Source organism: Anastrepha obliqua, chromosome 1, assembly GCF_027943255.1.
Source record: "Anastrepha obliqua isolate idAnaObli1 chromosome 1, idAnaObli1_1.0, whole genome shotgun sequence".
Lineage (NCBI taxonomy): Eukaryota > Metazoa > Arthropoda > Insecta > Diptera > Tephritidae > Anastrepha > Anastrepha obliqua.
Window position 1 is genome coordinate 46,476,670 of NC_072892.1, and position 20,827 is coordinate 46,497,496.

General features: G+C 36.2%; 4 protein-coding genes across 4 annotated transcripts; 2 read left to right on the plus strand and 2 right to left on the minus strand.

Moving 5' to 3' along the window:
• Positions 1-2,100: 2,100 nt before the first annotated feature.
• On the minus strand, positions 2,101-6,766 carry LOC129250382 (BLOC-2 complex member HPS5 homolog). The gene is made up of 6 exons (XM_054890015.1): positions 6,537-6,766; positions 6,116-6,475; positions 5,906-6,052; positions 5,368-5,844; positions 5,089-5,296; positions 2,101-4,369 (listed from the first exon to the last, which is right to left on the minus strand). The coding sequence occupies exons 1-6, from the start codon at positions 6,618-6,620 to the stop codon at positions 3,123-3,125; spliced, it is 2,523 nt and encodes an 840-aa protein (XP_054745990.1). The 5' UTR covers positions 6,621-6,766; the 3' UTR covers positions 2,101-3,122.
• Positions 6,767-7,587: 821 nt separating this feature from the next.
• LOC129247573 (mediator of RNA polymerase II transcription subunit 4) lies at positions 7,588-8,638 on the plus strand. The gene is made up of 3 exons (XM_054886744.1): positions 7,588-7,827; positions 7,889-8,069; positions 8,126-8,638. Exons 1-3 carry the CDS (start codon positions 7,760-7,762, stop codon positions 8,636-8,638), a joined length of 762 nt encoding a protein of 253 aa, XP_054742719.1. The 5' UTR covers positions 7,588-7,759.
• A 68-nt stretch (positions 8,639-8,706) lies between these two features.
• Positions 8,707-14,461, minus strand: LOC129247562 (recQ-like DNA helicase Blm). Its single transcript, XM_054886734.1, has 6 exons — positions 13,539-14,461; positions 12,126-13,466; positions 11,242-12,064; positions 10,981-11,177; positions 9,916-10,006; positions 8,707-9,838 (listed from the first exon to the last, which is right to left on the minus strand). Exons 1-6 carry the CDS (start codon positions 14,397-14,399, stop codon positions 8,805-8,807), a joined length of 4,347 nt encoding a protein of 1,448 aa, XP_054742709.1. The 5' UTR covers positions 14,400-14,461; the 3' UTR covers positions 8,707-8,804.
• A 3,015-nt stretch (positions 14,462-17,476) lies between these two features.
• Positions 17,477-19,330, plus strand: LOC129253468 (WD repeat-containing protein 55 homolog). The gene is made up of 2 exons (XM_054891856.1): positions 17,477-17,651; positions 17,711-19,330. The coding sequence occupies exons 1-2, from the start codon at positions 17,644-17,646 to the stop codon at positions 19,230-19,232; spliced, it is 1,530 nt and encodes a 509-aa protein (XP_054747831.1). The 5' UTR covers positions 17,477-17,643; the 3' UTR covers positions 19,233-19,330.
• The last annotated feature ends 1,497 nt before the right edge of the window (positions 19,331-20,827 follow it).

The window sequence follows — 20,827 nt, forward strand, 5'->3', positions numbered from 1 at the left end:
TTGAGACTTCTACATGAGGCTCCCCCCTTAATTGGAATTTGCACAAAGGACTCAAATTATCAATTACAATATCTAATTGACTCAGCATCCGCTTCTTTGTCGTTTCTATTCTTCTATTTCCTGACGAGGTAAATTTTTACCATGTTTTCCGATAAGTCAATGCATCTGTAAAGAGTAACACTTTGGTGCGGATTTTCAAATATGTTCTGCCAATAATAACCCTTAAAAAGCCATATTGCCAATTTTTGTAGTCTTAATTGGATGATTTGAACTTGGGCGATTTTTCGTCTTAGCGAGATGACGCACTATGCTACATAATCCATCACACAATCGATCTTTTAGGGGTGATAAACTAGTGATAAACTGTTCACTAGACAGGGCTAGTTTACTGGGGCAGCAGCCCTTGGTCGGGAAAAACCCGGGTCATTCGGGTAACATAGAACCGGCTACCATGGGATTGCGATCTTTTAGGCGCTAAGTTCGGTAATTTGCCACCACAGAACTTCGAATTGACTCCATCACACTTTTTTTGTAAGTGTCTTTAAAAATCGATGACTTTAAGGGGGGACCCTCATTTATCGGGTCAAAAAAATCGATTTTTTGGAAATAATTTTAATCTATTCTACAACTATTTAAGAATATACTTTCAAAATTTCAAGTCGATATCTGTATTTTTGAAGGAGTGACAAAATTTTTAACAGGACGCGACGGGTGGCCTGATCGCCTGTATCCAAAACTTTAAACGCGTTTTTCTCGAAACATCATTTTTCGATTTTGTGTACACAATTGAGAACGCTGTATTGAACCAATCAGGCTTTACAATAGCTCATTTTAAAGATAATTAAATTGTTTTCAATGTGACATTAAGTGTTTTTTAAAAAAAAAAAGATTTTCATATTTTTTTGTAATTTTAAAGTCAATTTTTATGCATGAAAAATCACTTTTAACATAAAACTGGGTAAAAAATATCAATTTCGACATTTTTTTTTTAAATCAAAATGTCACATCGAAGGTATTATCCTAAAGTTTTAAAAAAAATTTGGTTTTTTTATTTCAGAAAAAAATTCAGAGCGCTAGAATGTACACAGATAGAATGAGGTGCCATGGACGAGGTGTATATTTCCATACTTAAAATGTTTTTTTTCTTCTCCGAAAATTTTTGTAGACAGTCAAGACATTTATTAAAGTACTTTATGAATTACAAAACGTTTGAAGTTATTTTACCTGAGAAAAAAATTCCCAAAAATGATGCATTTTTCGACCGTCTAAATGAGGGTCCCCCCTTAAACGATATTCATTGAGAGTCAATAACCTTGTACATGAGCTCTCGTCCCTTAAATGCTATTATCGGAAACCAATAACCACACATAACAGACGAAGAGCTTCAGCTACCTCGCGAAATCGGCGTTACGCTGGCATAATTACGTCCTGCTTAAACTCTTTCTTATCCCTTCAAAATTATTATACATTCAACACTCATAACAAACAACTTACAATAAATGATGAAAGCAACACCAAGTTCACTTGACCACGTGTATCACCATAGTAAAACTGTTTTTCATCCTGCGTCCAATGTATGCATGTCACTTGTAACAACTGGTTACTGCTTAGGTTCGTATAGATGACTTGAGGAGATGTGTGTACAGAAAAATTTACTGCATACACACATATCATTGATCGTATCGTAGAAAATGCCAGAATTAACCCCGACTTACTCAACATATCGCACCCTAAATACAAAAGGGTCACAACTCAAAATGAGCAGAAGCTCAAATATGAACGAGACGTTATCAATAAAACGGTCCGCGGATGACATATGGCAAAAATAAATTTTTTGTTTTTTGGTAGGACTGTTATAAGCTTACATGGCAAATTTCAGCGTGATATGTCAAATAGTTTGTTTTCTGTGCTACTGTAAACAAGTCAAGCTCGAGTGTGGAAAATTTTGAGTTGTGCCCCTTTTGTATTTAGGGTGCGATATGTCCGGCATGCGAAAGAGTTCGCATAACATCAACCACCTCTTCACATGCCCGTTTAATATGATACTTAGTTGCTACAGCAACAATAATTATACGATAAAAACTGCGAATCTTGGATACTTAAATGCATAGTTAGATTTATTATTTGAATAAAAATAAATTTTACAAATATTAAATATATATATATATATATATTAATATAGTATATATATGGAAATGTTTAAAATTAAATAAAGCATTTTACGACGCGAAGTACTCGTGCAAGTTTGCATACGGAGTGTACATATGCGTACATATAATAATAATACAACTTCAAGCGTACACCTTAAATAACACCCCTCGATTAAAAAATTAAAAGAAAGAAGGAGTATAAAAGCGCAATAATTACATACATTTGTAGGAAGTTTATCAAAATATAAACTGCTGCTGTAAATATGTGTACATTTTCGAACATTCATGATAATTAATATGATGTTATGTTGTAGGTATATAATTAATGCTTATATAAATATTTTTAATTGATCATTGTGGCTGATCATAACATTTATACGAGTACAGTAAATACAATTTTGGAATATGCACTTGAACACACAATTTATAGGTTAGATAATTCTATATATACGATTTTAGATTAATATAATACTTTGTGTTACTCTACGAGCGAGCTCCAATAATGCTGCGGCATTACATATAGTCGGCAAAAGCCGATAGCCGTTTTTTTTTACTTTCGTTCTAGCGCAAAAACCATATTGAAGTCACATAACACTTAAATTCGTCACACTTTACTCATTCAAACATGTGTATACTCTTACTTGTATATATGTATGTAAATATTTTTCTTCATTTATATAACTGGTTTTATGAGATTCTTTCGTAGTACTTTTTTAAATAGGACATTTTTATAAATGTGCGGCCGCAACAATTCTATGCATATTTTAATTTTAATTAATTGGTATAATCTCAATAGGCCATTTCTGAAAACGAGTTAAGTCATTTACAATGCAGCGCATACTACAAAAATGTCAATCACCTACCAAACTCGCTGCTAATTTTTATACATCCCATATATATGTACATAGTGCGTGGTAGAAAGAACTACGTACTATTTACCAATAATTATTTTCGCTTTTGCATTTCGCGACTTTAGCCTTTCAACATGCAACGCGTGTAAAATTCGCGATCGATAGCATCGTTTGCTATGAAGTTAGACCACTTGAAAATCATTGCGAAAATTTCCTGCGCCTGCATATATTCTAATGCTATACTTAGAAAACAGTTCCATGTATAGAAAAAATGCTGATTGACATTGTCCACTGTTGTCACACATTCACAATTTACACAACATAAACGCCCCTGTTGCAAGTCCACAAATTGTTCGAAACAACGCGCCCATGCCGCTAAGCTTAGACTCTTGCCAATCTCTATTAACAACTCTGGTTGCCGATAGCTTAGGATGATCGGCACGACTTTTTCAACATTATTCTCAGCCATATAAAATTTTGCTAATACATCCAATAATGCTGGCACCTGCATTAAAACATCAAAACATTTAACCTGCTCATTACGCGACCAATAATAACGTAACAACACTGCACCCAATTCGTGAAAGGCACAAGTATTGTCAAATCGCAGTGGGAAGGCACAATTATCACACCGTACAATATCCACTGAGGTGTTGAGTAGAACAAAACCCTCCGCTATAAAGTCACGCGTATAATCGTCCATTTCCCAAATAAGCTCTGTGTTCAGGTAATTAAAGTACATCTCGTAGCAGTTTTTGCGTGATTGTTCAACACTGTCACCATGCTCTTGCATTACCTTTTCCAATTTACCTAGCAGATCAATCAGTTCACGTGCCGAGTATTCATCGAATAGTGTACGATAACGTTCTACAAAATTAATATTACTTATCTTTGCACTTTTGCAAATTAAATATAAATTATATATAGTCTTCTCTTCTGCACTTATATGCTGTACGGTAGAATGAGCATTGTGCTTAGCTTCTACGATGTGGGTCTTTTTTGTACGGCACACGATCTCCTCATCCTTCTCATACATCGCTTTAATATCATTAAATGGTATGGAACGTTCATTAGATGGTATAAGTTCTCGTACTAATTTCTTTTGCTCCTCAGCGAATATGTTAAACTTGTATTTAATAATATTTTTACCAAATTTGCCGGTAACAGTTAAGAGCGCATCCTTAAAATGTTTTTCGCTGCCTTTAGTGGATTTGATATTTTCGCAAAAGGCATTTTCCAGAACGTACACCTCTTTGGATGGTTGCGTATGATTATTATTGGGCACAAACTGACAACCAATGGCGCCAACACTTCCACTGCGCTCTGTTGTACCTGAACTACTGCCCGAGCTGTTGTTGTCACCCACGGCTGCGGAAAGAAATAAGCTTATTACAAAGTTGCTGTATATTATTGTCACGAGTAGAATATAATTATTATTATTATTATATATAAGAAAAGTAGAGGAGATCCACTACTTTACATTGAAATTAGAATATAATTATAATAATTTAATTGTACAAAACTGATATCTTCTCTTATAAGTAGATAAAGAAAATTGTCTGCCTTAACCAAATATTACACTTGCAAGCTTTTTCAATCAAGCGTTTGCTAAATGAAAAATGTACGAATACTGGAAATTAATATCGTTTACCTAAGTTTTTCCCAGAATATTATTTTTGTCTAAACTGTAAAAGTTGTATAAATGTTACTGTTCTTGTAATATAATTTAAAGTTTAAATAAGACTTTAATGCAAAAAACATCGTTCTAAATATATGCGGCAAATTGCACCCCACGCGATCATTCGAAAGAGCACGTCTACTCTAGGGGTACTATTTATTTGTTCGACTTAGATTGAAAAGTCCACACATTTTAGAAAACAATTTAATTTTATTTTCTACACGCAGGTCTGAAAAATACCTTACCGAAACGACCCGGATTTATATTCGGTCAAGAAATGTCACTACAGTCACATTTCCTATACATTTGAAACCAAATCGGAAAGCATTCAGGTTTGTATTTCACATTAATCATATATGTATATCATTACAAACACCAACCATACCTTCATTTGTACTTTGTAACTCACCTTCACATTGCATAATTGCATCAAAAATTACTGAGAGATCATTCAACAATTCAAATTCCTGACGTTTAATCAAAAATTTCTTGATTTGATTAAGTATATTCAAGTCATAGTCTTCGCGTGCCTTATCAGCAAAATATTTAACATTTTTGCGCATCAGACACGCACATTCTAACAGCTTTTCCTGCCTCACCAGTGTGCATGCATGTGCCTACAATAACACAAAAATACATATCGTATACCATTGGAAACACATATCTAATATGAATATGGGTTACTTACTTTCAGTGGATTCAATTGCACACTATACAACGAACCAGTTTGAGTAAAGACCACAATTTCCTTTCCAACTACACGACAATCCACTATTCGCTCGAACTGATTGCACCACAAAACGACGGTGGAACTGCGTATATCAAATATATACAAGCCAAACTCGGTAAATGCCAGCAGAAAGTCCTTGTTCAGCATTTGAACTTTAGCGAATTGCAAATTTTGAGGCTGATAATCGAGCATTTCATCATTTTCCTCATATTTAGCAATTGTCTCTTCTTCGACGCCATGAAATTTATGTATTTTTACTGGTGGAATTGCTAGTGCAGTCTTGAATTGATGTGTCTGTAACACTTCGCCTTCGAAGTCGACCTCCCAAATTCGTGAGCCTGGGCGAGCGCAGTAAATGCGCGAAGGCTGGATGGCTTCGTTAGTGGAAATGGCAAAGCAAGCACCAAAAGCTCCATCTCTCGGACGATTGCCAATCTAAGAAAAGATTTGTAATAGCTTTTGTTAATGTCACCTTATAAAAAGCCACATAAAATACCTGTTTGTACTCCTCGTAGTCAGTGTTACACAAAATGCATTTACTGCAGTTGGATACAAGCAAAAGTGACTCAAAGTCATCAATTTGAACAATTGGCGATTCAAGGAACAAAATAGGATGTACACCCATATTAAGTAGGCTTTTCCCCTAATTATGGTATTCGAAAAGTAATACAAAATTATTATACAACCCTCATAACAAACAACTTACAATAAATGATGAAAGCAACACCAAGTTCACTTGACCACGTGTATCACCATAGTAAAACTGTTTTTCATCCTGCGTCCAATGTATGCATGTCACTTGCAACAACTGGTCACTGCTTAGGTTCGTATAGATGACTTGAGGAGATGTGTGTGCAGAAAGATTTACTGCATACACACATATCATGGATCGTATCGTAGAAAATGCGACATATTTTTCATTTGCGGATATTTCCAAGTGTGTCACCGGCCCATGTTTATTGGGTACAAGATGCAAAAACTTGCCGGAACAACGATTGAAGAGATACAACGAGCCCGAAGAAGCTCCGAAAATTACATAGTTTGTAGAAATATCGAAGCAGGTGTACTAAAATTCATAAGCAAAAGAACCATGTTTGTTTTCTTATGATCAATCTAATTGTCCTCACCTTTATTCGATTGCTGTGCTTCAGCGGTTCATGGAGCGCTTGAGAAAAATCAATAAAGTTGGAAAGACAATATAGCTCCGTCATTTTGTCCTCATACCACAGAAGAATCAAATAGGCAGAGATTTATTAAATGTCAAGTTATTTATACAATTTATGAAATATTTTCTTAATTACAAACACAACATTCACCCACAATTAATTTATTCACCTTCACAAGCAGAAGAAAGTGATTACTCCAACAATGAAGAAAGGCGAAAGGTGGCGTGATGATGCCAGCTGACTATAAAACCTATTCAGATTTGGAAAATTAATCTACTCGTTTACAAAATCAGTTCATTAAATGATCTCTCAAGCATGTGTACGTTTATTTGGAGTTGGCTAAGATTGGTTAATTCGTATTGGACGTATATAAATGGTATTATAATTAATAATATGAAAGAGAGGCAACTTTTTTACGAACAGTTTTTCATTGCTGATTTAACTGTGGTGAATCTTTAAACTGAGGACATGACGTCAGTATATAAACAAAACAAACGAACAGAGAAGAGAGAGTAAGCGAAATCACGAAAAAAACTGCATTTGGAAGCTTTATTGTCATTCATTAAAAAGACTGGGGAATTTATTTTTACTATTACGTTTAGTTAAAAACTCAAAAATTCCACTGAATGATTCAATGATTCATAAGCAAGTAGCTTTTTACACGAAGGTTAGCTTGTTTTCTATACTTACGTCGCTAAAAATAGCCAATTCTGGCAAATCCGGCAAAAATAAGGTAGTGATACGGGTTTTTTTTATATTCTACATCGTGAGTAGTTGGTAAAACTAGAAAATTTAAACTTAAACAAAATAACACTGCACTGCATATGCAACTTACTTCACTAATTTTTTCTATAAAGTTGCGCGGCGATAAAAATTTCGTAATAATCATTTATGGGTTTGTAAACATGGCGTTAACTTTCCTTACTTTCTTCTACTTTTATCGCCAATTTTTTGTTTTGCTTTTATCTTCTTTTCTTTGTATGCATTTTCATTCAATGCTTTGTTACTTAGTTTCCGTGCTTCTTGTGTGCAATTTAGTTTATGCTTGAAAATTTTTACAATTTTTATACAGCAAACCAATTTCAAGATTACATATCTGTAATTCGCCGATCCTTTGGCCACTAGCTACTCTTGTACTTTACAAAAACTTAAATTAATTAACAAAGTAAATCTGTTTGGAGACCATGTCCTTCCATTTGAGCACGAAGGAGCGTTTACTGCTGTTGTTAGATGACATCGAGTTGGTGGCAAAGTAAGTTTCATAATATTTGAAAGTTTGGTATTGAGTTTTTAATTTTACTTCATACTACCAGAGAACTTATTGAGAACACCGTCGCACCTAAACATCAAAAAATTTCTACAGCTGAACATACCGCGCTTGTGGACTTATTAGTGTCCAAAGATGAGGAATTTCGAAAAATGTTGGAGCTAGCCGATGAGCAGGCTAGAATCGAACAAAAAATGGATGAATTACGTGCAAAAGTCGAAGTTCATGTGAGTAGTTTTAGCTTAGTCAGCGAACAAGTTGTAATTATAGCAATACCCCGCAGGATAGAGAAATACAAAAGCTGCAAAAGTCACTAAAAGAGGCCGAACTTTTACTTTCCACTGCAATTTTTCAAGCACGTCAAAAGTTGTCTAGTATTCATCAGGCAAAAAAGCGTCCTGTATCCTCAGAAGAACTGATTAAATATGCTCATCGCATTAGTGCCGCAAACGCAGTAAGTGCACCACTAACTTGGTGCATCGGCGATGTGCGTCGCCCATATCCCACCGATATAGAAATGCGTAATGGTTTTCTGGGAAAATCTGATTTAAACATTAATGGTGGCGGGGTGTCACATCAAAATAATGTACCCGATGCACAGCGTAGCATGGCTGAAGTACCAAATGCGTTCCAAAATCAATTCAATTGGAATAATCTCGGCGAACTGCATATGTCCATGGGATCGACTGGCAATTCCGTGCCCCTGGAAACACGCGCACATAAAGAGGCATCTCAGGATGATGTTGAAGTCATGTCAACGGACAGTTCTAGCTCTAGCTCGAGTGATTCACAGTAAAGGCTAATTAAGACAAACAAAGCACTTATTAACTAAAAATGTAACACGGGAAAAATCAAGATTTTTTTTTTATTAAAAAATACTTTTTTATTGAAACTAAAAAATACCATGTTTGTGTATATATTCTATCGCATAGAAGTTTTGTACGTAGGCAGTATCAACTTATCTAATTTGATTTTGGCATTGGCATTAACTCGAAGGCACCACTCGAACTGGATTTTTTGCACAACCAGGCATTGTTTTTGTCTTTGCTGCCACCTCCTCTGCCTCTGCTACTGGAGTTAGCTACAGCTTTGCGCCGTGGCACCCTTGGTGAACTAGTGCTGCCTCCTCTCGCTTTTGACGATGCGCGTTTAACTGGGCTTTTACCGCTCGATGCCCAACCTGTTGCCTTTTTCGCACGCTTTGAACCACCACCGCGAAAGGTGCGTTTACGTTTACGACCACCGCCGCTTTGTGAAGTACCTTGAGAAGCTGCCGCCGCTGCCCAACTGCTCCCGTCATCCTCTTCCGAATCGTAAGAAATTAACGAATTTGTAGGTTGCGCACGCTCTGTTCCTTTAACTGTACTGATAGATATTTGTTGTTGTTGGTGCGCATCTTCAAGGTCCATCAGTAAGCAGAGCTTTTCAGCAGCATAATTTCGAGTAATTTCCAACATTTTATTACCATATTTGTCAAAATTCGCTTTAGTCACATGGGGTATGCTCAGCATATCGCTCTCGGACTCTGGCAGTGCTTCCGACATTGCCTTTAATGCTTGCATATTCATTATACTAGCCATGGTGACGCTGCGCGCTGCAGCTATTGTTCGACAAATATCTAAAAGGTCTGCATAACAACGTTCATATATTGAACGTAGTTTTGTTGCGCCAGTTGCAGCAGCTGTACTCTGGTTTGAGGCACCACCACTGTTAAATCCAGGTAAAGCTCCTTTTGCACTACCCTTACGCGAAACCGCAAATGTCAACGAGATACTTTCTTGCATTAACGACTGTACTTTTGGACCCAAATAAATGTATGCTTGAGGAATATCATTGGAGAATATCAAGTCTTCACGTAGGAATCCTTCCAAAACCATTTTTCGCAATAAACGCTGAATGTCCGACTTGTCCCAGTCTTTAAAAATGCCATGATGCGCCGTTTTGTCATGACGGAATTCAACGATGCGTTTAATTAGGGAACCTTTAAGCACATCAGCTAATCAAGAGAATGAAAATAAAAATTATTCGGATATTACGATTGCGGAATTCAAAACCACACCGATGAAAGCATACCAATGTATAGCAGTGTGAAGCGTGAACGGCCACCGCAAATTTCTTTAACAGCACGCGCCACTTTACGACACTGTTCCAAAACATCTATTTTCTGCAGAAACGATTGGAAACAAATAATGGATCATTGTTACGTATAGGTAAAATAAGCTGTGGCGAAAAGTTAGCCACCAACTATGTATGTTTGTAAAAAAGGATTCAAGTTATTTACATGTGTTAAGGGGGGGTAAGGGATAAAAATCGATTTTTTTTTTTTTTTGCATGTTATTGTAGTAAAACATTTCAAAAATACCGTGTTAAAATTTTAAGTCAATCCGAGCAAAACTTTTTAAGTTATAGAGCATAAAGCCGAGCCGCCTCAAACATCTGCCGAGATAACTTAAAACTTTAAACGCGGTTTTCTCGAACCTTTTTTTTTAAAGTGCGTAGTCATTGGCATTTGAAAACTACTCAATCGATCCTTTTGAAATTTTGCAAACATATTTTACATATAAAAAACCTCCCGCCAACGTTTTTTTCGCCATTTTTTTTTATATTAAGGTGGTTTTACACCTACAAAATGGCGGCATTTTTTCGTCAAAAATCACTTTTTACTTCAAACGACTACCAAATGGCTGAAAATGAAAATAAATCGTCAAAATAAACGTTGGGGGGAAGTTTAACTCATACTTTAACTAAATTATTCGATTTTTTTGATTTCAGATGATTCTACGCTGAGATATGCTGACTACTGCAAAATGTATTTTTGAAAAGACGTCTACGTAAATGTGCTCTCATTCGCTCATTTTGCAATATTTTTACATGAAAATTTTATCAAATATTCTTGAAATGTTACTTTAAAATATGCAACAACTTTTAATAAACTGACTTGAACCGTTTCGCTACAATAAATTCATGAAAAAAGTGTTTTTTTTAGCGTTTATCCCTTACCTCCCCTTAAAGTTAGTAAAAGTAATAAATCAAATTTCAGACAGTAAAGTTGAAACAAATTACACTCGGAAAAGAACTGCTGTTCGCTCATTTTGTTCATATAACAATGTTTATGGTTTCATAACTTCGAAATTTTACCTGAAAGCTTCGTTTTTTAAGGCAGTTATCACAGGCTGTATCGCGTCGCTCAAGACATTGTTCACTGGTGAAATGCTCTCCAAAGTAGTCAAGCTGTTGAGAACGCCGACAGTCTGTAACGTTTTCACAGTATCCTACAATGCGATTCAAATTATCTAAATGTATCTTCTTTACTTCCATGCCCACCGTGTTATCCACTAAAAATATTAAAATATATGTGGAGTCATATTTTAATTCAATTTGCGTTCTATATCTAATTACAGTCCAACAGCTTTTTCATTCTCATCATATCCGAGTAATTGTAATAGAGAATACAGTGCGCTACATCACCATCACGTCCTGCACGTCCCGCCTCCTGGTAATATCCTTCAATAGATTTCGGCAGCGAGAAATGCAGCACAAAACGCACGTCTGGTTTATCAATACCCATACCAAAGGCGATTGTTGCGCATATCACTCGAACTTTACCGGTCAGCCAATCCTTTTGACGTGTCTCACGCATCGGATCCGTCAAACCAGCATGATAGGCGAGTGATTTTATAGCAACAGAGTTCAATTTGTTAGCCACCTCCTCACATTCCTTTCGTGACAGACAATAAATTATGCCACACCAATTAGATGGATGTGAGTGTATAAATGCTTTAATATCATCCAAAGTGCTAGCGCCGCGCTTGGGCAGTACCGAATATTTTAGATTAGAACGATTAAAACTAGATAAAAACCATTTAGTGTGTGTTAACTGTAATTGGCGAAGTATATCTATTCGCACACGTGGCGTAGCTGTGGCGGTTAACGCCATGGTAGGCACTTTAGCGAAGCGTTTGCGTAATATGCCAAGTCTCTTGTAATCTGGTCGAAAATCATGGCCCCACTGCGAAACACAATGCGCCTCGTCAATTATAAATCTGCTGATGTAATTTTTAGCGTACAACTCATCAAGCATGTCCTGGAATTGAGGTGAGCTGGAAATTTTCTCGGGCGTCACGTAAAGTATTTTTATGCGTGGCGGGCTGGTTTTTAAATCACAAAATATGGCACGCACCTCCTGCAGAGTCTGTGTGCCAGACAAACTTTTCGCGTATATCTAATTAAAATCATTAAGTTTGAATTGATTATCAATTTTATAATAGTTCACAATCACTCACATCCAGAGATTCCAATTTATTAACCTGATCTAGAATTAGGGATTTTAAGGGACTAATGACAAGTGTCACACCTTCAGTAAGCAACGCTGGTAGCTGATAACAAAGAGACTTTCCGCCACCGGTGGGCATCAGCACAAAACAATCATGTCCTAGCAAGGCAGCGTTGATCACCTGCAATTGATTTGGTCGAAAACTTTTCAAACCGAAATTACTACTCAATGCATCTTTGACTCTTTGCGAGTGTGGGTAATTAAAACCATCGAATTCGCCAGTTATACCATCATTATGTGTATCCGCATGGAAATTCCCAGGGACCTTTTGTGCAACTTTTGCAGGTGATGGACTTAATGATATAACTGACTTTCGTGTTTGTATACTACCGGCACTCGTCGAAGGTTTGTTGTCATCTTCGTCCTCGCTAAGCGTAATATTAATTGTCGGTACGATAGCATTTGTATTTGGAACAGATGATTTGGAGACTGGTGAATCCAACAATATAGCCTGCGAAGCAGCTATTTCAAATTTGTCTGGGTCGTAAACTTGCCAGCCGTCGTCATCCGTTTGAGTTGACCATTGGTGCAGATCATCTGGTGTCACCGTCGCTGCAACAGAAACTGCATTTTTAGAGTTTGACTGTTGCTTAGATGTACTTTGGTCTTCAAAATCTTTGTACGAGTAATTATTATATTCTGATTTACGACCACGAAGTAAGTCAGCTTGATCATGTATATCTGCTAGTAAAGCCTCCAAATCATCTTCATCTTCTTCCGTGGGTTTAGCAGAGTTTGATCTCGATTTTTCCGTTTGACCAGCACTCAGGTATTCATTATCTAAAATGATAGCCTGTGTTAAGTAGGCTTGTTGCTCTTCTTCGTCAGCTGTATCATCCGCAGCCTCATTATTGCCGAAAATCTCGTACAAGTCAGGTGTCTGAGCTATACTCTGTTCCCGTTCGCTCGAGGAAACTGGTGTTCTTTGCGTATTACTAAAAATACTTGCTGGCGTACTTGTAGTCGACTTAGCTTCAGCTGACCATTTACATTCTTCACGCATTTGCATTTCTTCCTCCTCCAATGCATCGTAGTCCAAATCACATGCAGCTTCTTGCTGAATTCGAGTCTTTATTTCTCGCTTTTCCAACTCCGTATCAACAAGTTTCGTGCGTGCTTTTATCTTATTCCGAATAGTTTTTAAGCGCAGAAAAATATTAATATCGAAACCATCAATCTCAGTGAAATAGGTAGCAGGGATCTGGTCAATAATCTGGGCATATTTTTCTAACATATCGAAGTAGGTTGATTTGAAGAACGCTCTGTTTGAGTTAAGCTCCCAATCCGTGGCCTATAATAAGATATAGAAAACAATTTTAACATACACACATGTAATTGATCAGCATCGCTTGTTTCAACTTACATCCTTTGTATTTCTTTTGAATGCCGAATCCTGTTCGACCTTGTTTAAGTAGTTAGGCAGCTGGGCATCAATTACAACGTTTAGTTTTTTCCCAGAATTTTCATTTTCCCTAGCTTGTCTAAAGCTACCATTTATTTCTTGATCATATTTTAGAGGTGATGTCTTAAAGTCTCTTCCGCAGGAGTTTCTGTTATTTGTTTTTTCATCGTCGCCTTTTTTTGTAGGAATCTTCTGACTCAACTTTTTTGATTTTACTTTCGACAAAGATTTGATTTCATCAAATTTTGGAATACAATCGTCAAATTCTTCGTCAATATGTTCATTAATAAACTTCTTCGAAGCATCTGTCTTAAAATTTTTTACATGCTTATATTCATTTCTATCATTTTGCACATCCATATTTGTTGAACGTTTACACATGTCCTTTGAACTAGTGCCGGTTACATTGAAGCTTGGGCATACTGTAATTTTTGATTTCAAAGGAGCTAGAGGCGATTGGCTGCAGTCATCAAATGTGTAACGTTGGATAATTGCGTTTGTTGTTCTATTGGAATTGCTTTTGTGATACGTCGGTTGTTTCTCTTCATCTGTCTCATCATCAGTTGACGAGTCCAAAAATATGGGATTCATCATTTTTCTCGATTGTTGCTTCTGTACAGGAGCGTAAGCAATGCTTTTGCCACTTCTTTGGATTCTATCAGTCGTGTGGTCTTTTCCGACATTTGAAACTTTATATATGGATGCCTTCTCTCCATCATTGATTTTCAATGAATCATTGCATGATGATTTCCCCTCAAGGAAGGAACTCAGAGATAATTGTTTTTTAAAAGTCCCACTTTTATTGGCTTTTAATTGACTCATCTTAGGGATTTTTCCAAACAAGTAACATGATAAACAAACGTTTCGTGCTATCTTCCATAAATAACCTATCTTCAAAGCGGGATAATTTTTTGTTTCTATTTTGATTCCTTTTTCTTCAACTTGTCAACCAGAAAACGTTGCCAGTCTGTGTCAGCATTGATCCGTATTGCCAGATATTTTTTATTTAAATAATCGATAAGAGGTTATTATTTAATTATTTAATACACAAACGCCAATCGGCAATATACAACTTGGTAACAATTAATGACAAGAGAAAAAATGAATTTTGAGGGAAAGGTTTAAACAAATTAATAGGGTATTTTTAACAATTAATTGATTCAAAAAAAATTTTCGAAATGTTGTTTGACCTAGGGGTATGGTAATAGACGTGATTTAATATCTGGTACGCAGGTATTGAGTGATCCGCTGTAAAAGTCCACCTCGTTGTGCAGAGAGTTGACGATCCCAGCTATTCGGTTATGTGGACCGTTAAAAACATAGTTTTTAGTTGTACTTGTGGTTTTTAGCAGGCGATTGCGTTTCAGTGGAAGTCCAACAGGTGCGAATTCAAAGCAACTATTATGGACGAGGTTTTCAAAAGCTGGCTGCATCCGTTACCCCTTTTCGAGGCTTACTTCAGGCCGGGTATTCTACTCGTGGTCTGTAAAGACGAGAGACGCGGAGTGGCTCTAATTGATTGCTGAGATTGCTGCACTTATCACAGGAGAAAACCGTTTGGTAGTTAGTGATTTTAATGCGCAACGATAACTCTACTTCCACGATTGTGAAGACACTCAAGGCTCTGTTACTGCTGTTCTTTGGCAAACATCTAATGGCAGCCACACATCAGCATGGTTTCCAAAAAGTGCGGAGCACCTCCCCAGCAGTCACCGCCATAAACAGAAATCACGGGCTTAAAAAAAAAAAACGCCCCTGCGGGTGGACTATCTTAGAAGCGCTTTGGAACTATCGAAGGCATTCGATGCAATTAGTCACTCCACACTACTAGATCATATTCCGCCGGGACTGAAGATGTGGTTCGCGAACTACCTGTGTGGTTAGCACTCATCAGCCGTATTTCGAGACCACAGCTCAAAATAGGGGAGGATAAAGCAAGGAGTGCCGTAGGGTGAATAAGACATTTCACGCCTGTTTTTCGATTTCAATATCTCGATAGTTTTTGGCTTGCATAAGGTATTCAAGTTACCGGCGGCATTTTTCAATGGAAATATAGCTTTTCTGGTTTGTATACAAGTTTGGAACTTAAAATGAATAAAAGAAAAATTACAAAAAACTTGGATACTCCTTATATTTATCTTATAGCACGAAAGTACATATTCTTACATTATATATTTGGAGCGTGCGTATTGATGTTGTTCCACAAATGGAGGGACTAACAGTTTTAATCCGACTCCGAACGACGAATATTTTCTATGAAGAGCTTTTTCATGGCAGAAATACACTCGGAGGTTCGCTAATATCTACGAAGGCCACCGTATTCTTATATTAACATAGATATATTTGATTAGTAACGAAATCTATGCATAAAATCTATCACGCAAACGCATAAAATCAAGCACGCTGTGAAATATGGGGCTTTCAATGTGTTTGGGCTATATTTATATGAGATTTGACAAGTGTTTTTGACCAGTATTTGTCACTAGGAACAGACTGGAAGTTCTTGAAGTGATCCTCACCAACGATCTGGTCTGTCCCAATCAGCATAGGTACAATTTTCCATGGTGATCTAGAATGTTGGGGATGTTGGGTCTCCTCCTCGGTACCAAGGGAGCATTATATCCTGAGTTAGAGCAAAAAAGCATGCAAAGACCTATAATCAAATGAAAAGATAGGCTGGGCAATAGTGGCCAACCTATTATAATTAGAAACTGAAAAAGAGTACAAGGAAAAGCGTTGACCATTTACTTTGCCTGCTGACTGACAATAGCATTCGCTTACAATGATAAAATTGCGATGTTATAATTATACCAAGAGGTACATTTGAGAATACCCCTTCCTATTTAGTACAAAGAGGTTTGAAACGTGACAAAATTATTATTTGCGAGGTTGCAATTGAAACGGGCAACGAACCTAAAAACCTAGGCCGTATATTGGATGACAAACGCTATTAGAAAAAACACACTGATGCAAGCTCATCCAAAGCAGCCAAGGTACTCATTATATGGTTGTAGTCATTCTGGGGTTGTAGTCCGACAATCTTATGGTGGCAGCTCATGGCTAAACTTCAGCGCTCAGCAAGTGGGGACATTATTTATTTATTTATTTAGAAATTGTGTATGAACTGACAATTCTTATAATAGGTTCACATATAAGTAGGTGATCTACTTTTTTGTGCTTAACTCCCAATCCATAATTAAAAAGCGAGATTTCCCATACAAAATTTCTCTCCCAAAATCTGAGATTATAAAATAATCCTAGATAATAACCACACTTTTTGACATACAACCCTATGTAATAGATTTTTACGCGTGTAAAGAAAAACGTCAAAGTAAAAACTAAATAAAATGGATTCTTTCAAAGAAAACAGGTTTGTGGGCATAATTGTAATACAATTTTTGCTAAATATTATTAATTAGGGATTCATTTTACAGAAAAAAGCGTGTGTCCATAAACGATTTGTCCTCTTATTACTTATTTTAAAATGTAATATAGAATATCCCATGCGCACTGCTGCCATACTTTTTTGAAACCTCAGCAAACGTCATTTATGGATTTCTTCCAACTGTTTATTATTAGCAACCAATTGCGAATTTAAATCAGCTATTTCTTTCCTTGTATTTTCTTCATATCATTAATAATAATTGATGAAACCAAAAACACCGAAATATTCCACCAAAATAATTTCTATGAGGAAAAACCTCTCAACGCAGTATTGACAGTTGATTGTAATCTGCCATATTCGAACGGGTAGATTAATTTGGTGGATTCATAGGTGATTAATGCATATGTGAACGTATTATTACCCTTATATAATTGGAGACAAAACTCCATACATAAATTAGGGCAAATACAACCTTGTAAAACTTTCTTATCGACACCTCATGCTATGAAAATCTTTTACTTTGTGTAGTTGATCTTTATACATGTTTTATTAAATATTTTGTTTGGAATACTCAACTAGTTATCTAGAATTGAGGTACGATAATCTCATTCTTTAAATATTTGAGTCTTATTCCTCGTTTAAGCATTCAAGTTACATTGTTACGTAAACAGAGCTATCAAAATGAAGATGTAAGTATAGCTTTCACCAGTCCTTTAGAGTTAACTTGATTGATTTGTGTTCTCTATAGGCGGGAAATTTTCAAAACTCCTGGGGAAGTATCTGAATCTGATGAGCTAGAAGAACTAGCTGATGCGGAGGAAGATGAAGATGTGCTGGTATTTGTAGGACTTGAGGAACCCTTTGAATCGGAAGATTCTGAAGTAGAATACGGTGTACCGTATGGAAGTGTCAGAGAACTCCAACATGAGTCTGATGGGGAAGACTCAGACTTTGATCCAGATGGGGATGAGAGCGAAGATAGTTCAGACTTCCAACCAGATGACTCAGACGATTCCATGTCTGACACGAATAATAAAGCAGTAATCACAAAAAATGGCAAAGCGCCAAATATATTAAAACAAGATAAGTTTAACGTAAATACGGATGCAAACGGTGATCCAGGTCCAAGTTCAAGCCGTGGTGGAAAAAATAGTCACGAGGATTATAGTAATGTGTTAGAGCTTAATGAAGATGATGAGGATGATGAGACGGTGCGTGCTATTATTGCAGCAATTAAGAAACCACGCACCGCGCCACCAGAAATTAAATTGGACGATTTTATTACCGACATTTGTTTTCATCCCGAACGTGATATCATAGCACTGGCGACAATAACCGGAGATGTATGCCTTTATGAGTATGCAAATGACGGCAATACATTACTACGTAATATTGAAATACATGCTAAATCGTGTCGCGACGTTGAATTCACTGAAGATGGTCGTGATTTACTTACCTGTTCAAAAGACAAATCGATTATGATTACTGATATGGAAACCGAGAAACTAAAGAAATTTTACGAAAGCGCACACGATGAAGCCATAAATAAGTTGCACGTTATTGACGAACACCTCTTCGCCACTGGAGACGATGGAGGTACAGTCAAACTTTGGGATTTGCGTACCAAAGATTCTATATTTGCCCTAAAAGAAGTAGAAGACTTTATTTCGGGAATGCTAACAAACGAATCTAAAAAATTATTGTTGACTACTAGTGGTGATGGCTACCTGACAACGATAAACATAGCTGCGCGCAAACTTTACGTACAATCAGAACCGTATGAAGAGGAGCTGCATTGTATGGGTACATTTCGTGGTAATTCAAAACTAGTAATAGGCACGTCTAAAGGTCGCCTTTATACATTTAACTGGGGCCAATTTGGTTATCACTGTGACATGTATCCTGGTATTAAAACGCCTATCAGTGAAATGATACCCATCACGGATCGTATTTGCTGTGTGGCAGGCGAAGAGGGTATCATACGTGCATGCCATATTGCGCCGTACCGTAATTTGGGTATTGTAGGACAGCATAACATGCCAATTGAAAATCTGGATGTGAGTAATTCTGGTGAATTGATTGCTTCTTCTTCCCACAACAACGATGTACGCTTTTGGAATGTAAAATATTTTGAAGACTTCGGTGACATTAAGTACAATGAAAAACATAACACATTTAAAGACAAGCGCCACAATTTGCCGTCATCCAAATTCACAAATGCCGGAGACTTTTTTGCCGACCTGGCAAAATCACCCAGTGATAACGAATGAAAATGCAGTTTTAAAAGAGTGTAGATGTAAAAAACTTGTGTGTATTGTAATTTTTTTTTTAAGAAAACCATGTTGAAATAATAATTAAAACAAATGAACCTCTGTTCTTTGTGTATTGGGGACCGTTGTAAGTGACCAATCGGAGAATTTTATTTCAACGTTACAACTTAGCCTGAGTGGATGACTTCGAATCGCCTCTTGTATTAGGTATTGATGGGTTGTTGAATTTGTAAAAGCTTAAACATTTTAAGTAAATGTTTGTGGGACAGTCCTTGGCCGAATATAATTCCGGCTCGGACCGGTAATGTAGCAGAGCTGGGTGCGAAGGGTATGCATACGTATTAAGATATACTTATTATCGGTTCATATTCGTATAAAGTTTGCCTTCTTGTTATATAGCCCTTCAGTTCAATTCAATTAATGCCTGGGGTGTTTGCCATTCGAATGTCACTTTAGTTAGCTTTATAACTTAAGAGTATTAACGTAGCGTTACACTATTGGACAAAAATCGCTACAAGCAGATGTTTGTATAGGTTAAATGTTATTATTATTATTTATAGGGGATATATACAATACATATATGTATATATAATTGGCGCGTACACCCTGTTTGGGTGTTTGGCCGAGCTCCTCCTCCTATTTGTGGTAGAGGGGCAACCGCTATTAGAAAAATGTTTTTATTAATTTTGGGTACTAAGGCCTTCGGTGAGTATCAAATTTTCCTTAGAACTTTTAATTTTTCAATAAATTAGCAAACAAATTTGTTTGTGCATATGTATGTACATATGTTAAAAAAAACGTTTACTATTTTATTTATAATTTCATGTTAATGTGCAATATCATATTTCATTCAAAATACTCGGTTACATGCGTTTCAATTTCACTTCACCAACATTTCCTTTGTAAAAACTACGAAATGCGAAAGTAAATGTTGTATGTGTATGTTTGTGTATGTGTATGTAATAATTATACACGTTTCAATAAAAAGTATTGTATGCTTGTACAAATTTGTAAATCAATTCAATTAATGTTTGTCTAAGTTTTTCGTTTTTATTTATTTCTAAACTCCCAGCTCATATAGTTTTAAAGTTAATGTGTATGTTTTATAGTGGATGTGTATAGAGGAGGGAACAACGGCGATCCAAACTACAATGGGTGAACGTGGTGTTCACTGTTGTGTTGTATGTGTTACATATCTATGCACACATAGGAGAAAAAAGAAAGCAAAAAGTGCATACAATTCACAATTTGCATAACATTCTTGTTTTTGTAAAAGGTAACATTCTCCAGCATTAGTTGTAACTTGTAAGTATGTAGATTGTAAGTTTTTATTTTTCTGTTTGCCACCACAAATGAATATTAACAAGTTATATTTTTATTATTTACTTGATTTTTCCTTTGTGTATGTTGTAAGGAGATTTGGAAGCACTTGAAATAAATATATACCATATTTAAAATAAATAAAGTTTTAGCACTGCCTTATTAAATTATATTTTTATAAGTTTATAATCTATTTAAACGATGTGTTTTGAAATTTGCGTTTTCAGCTAAATTAAATATACAAACATATACATTTGATTATATGTATGTAGTAC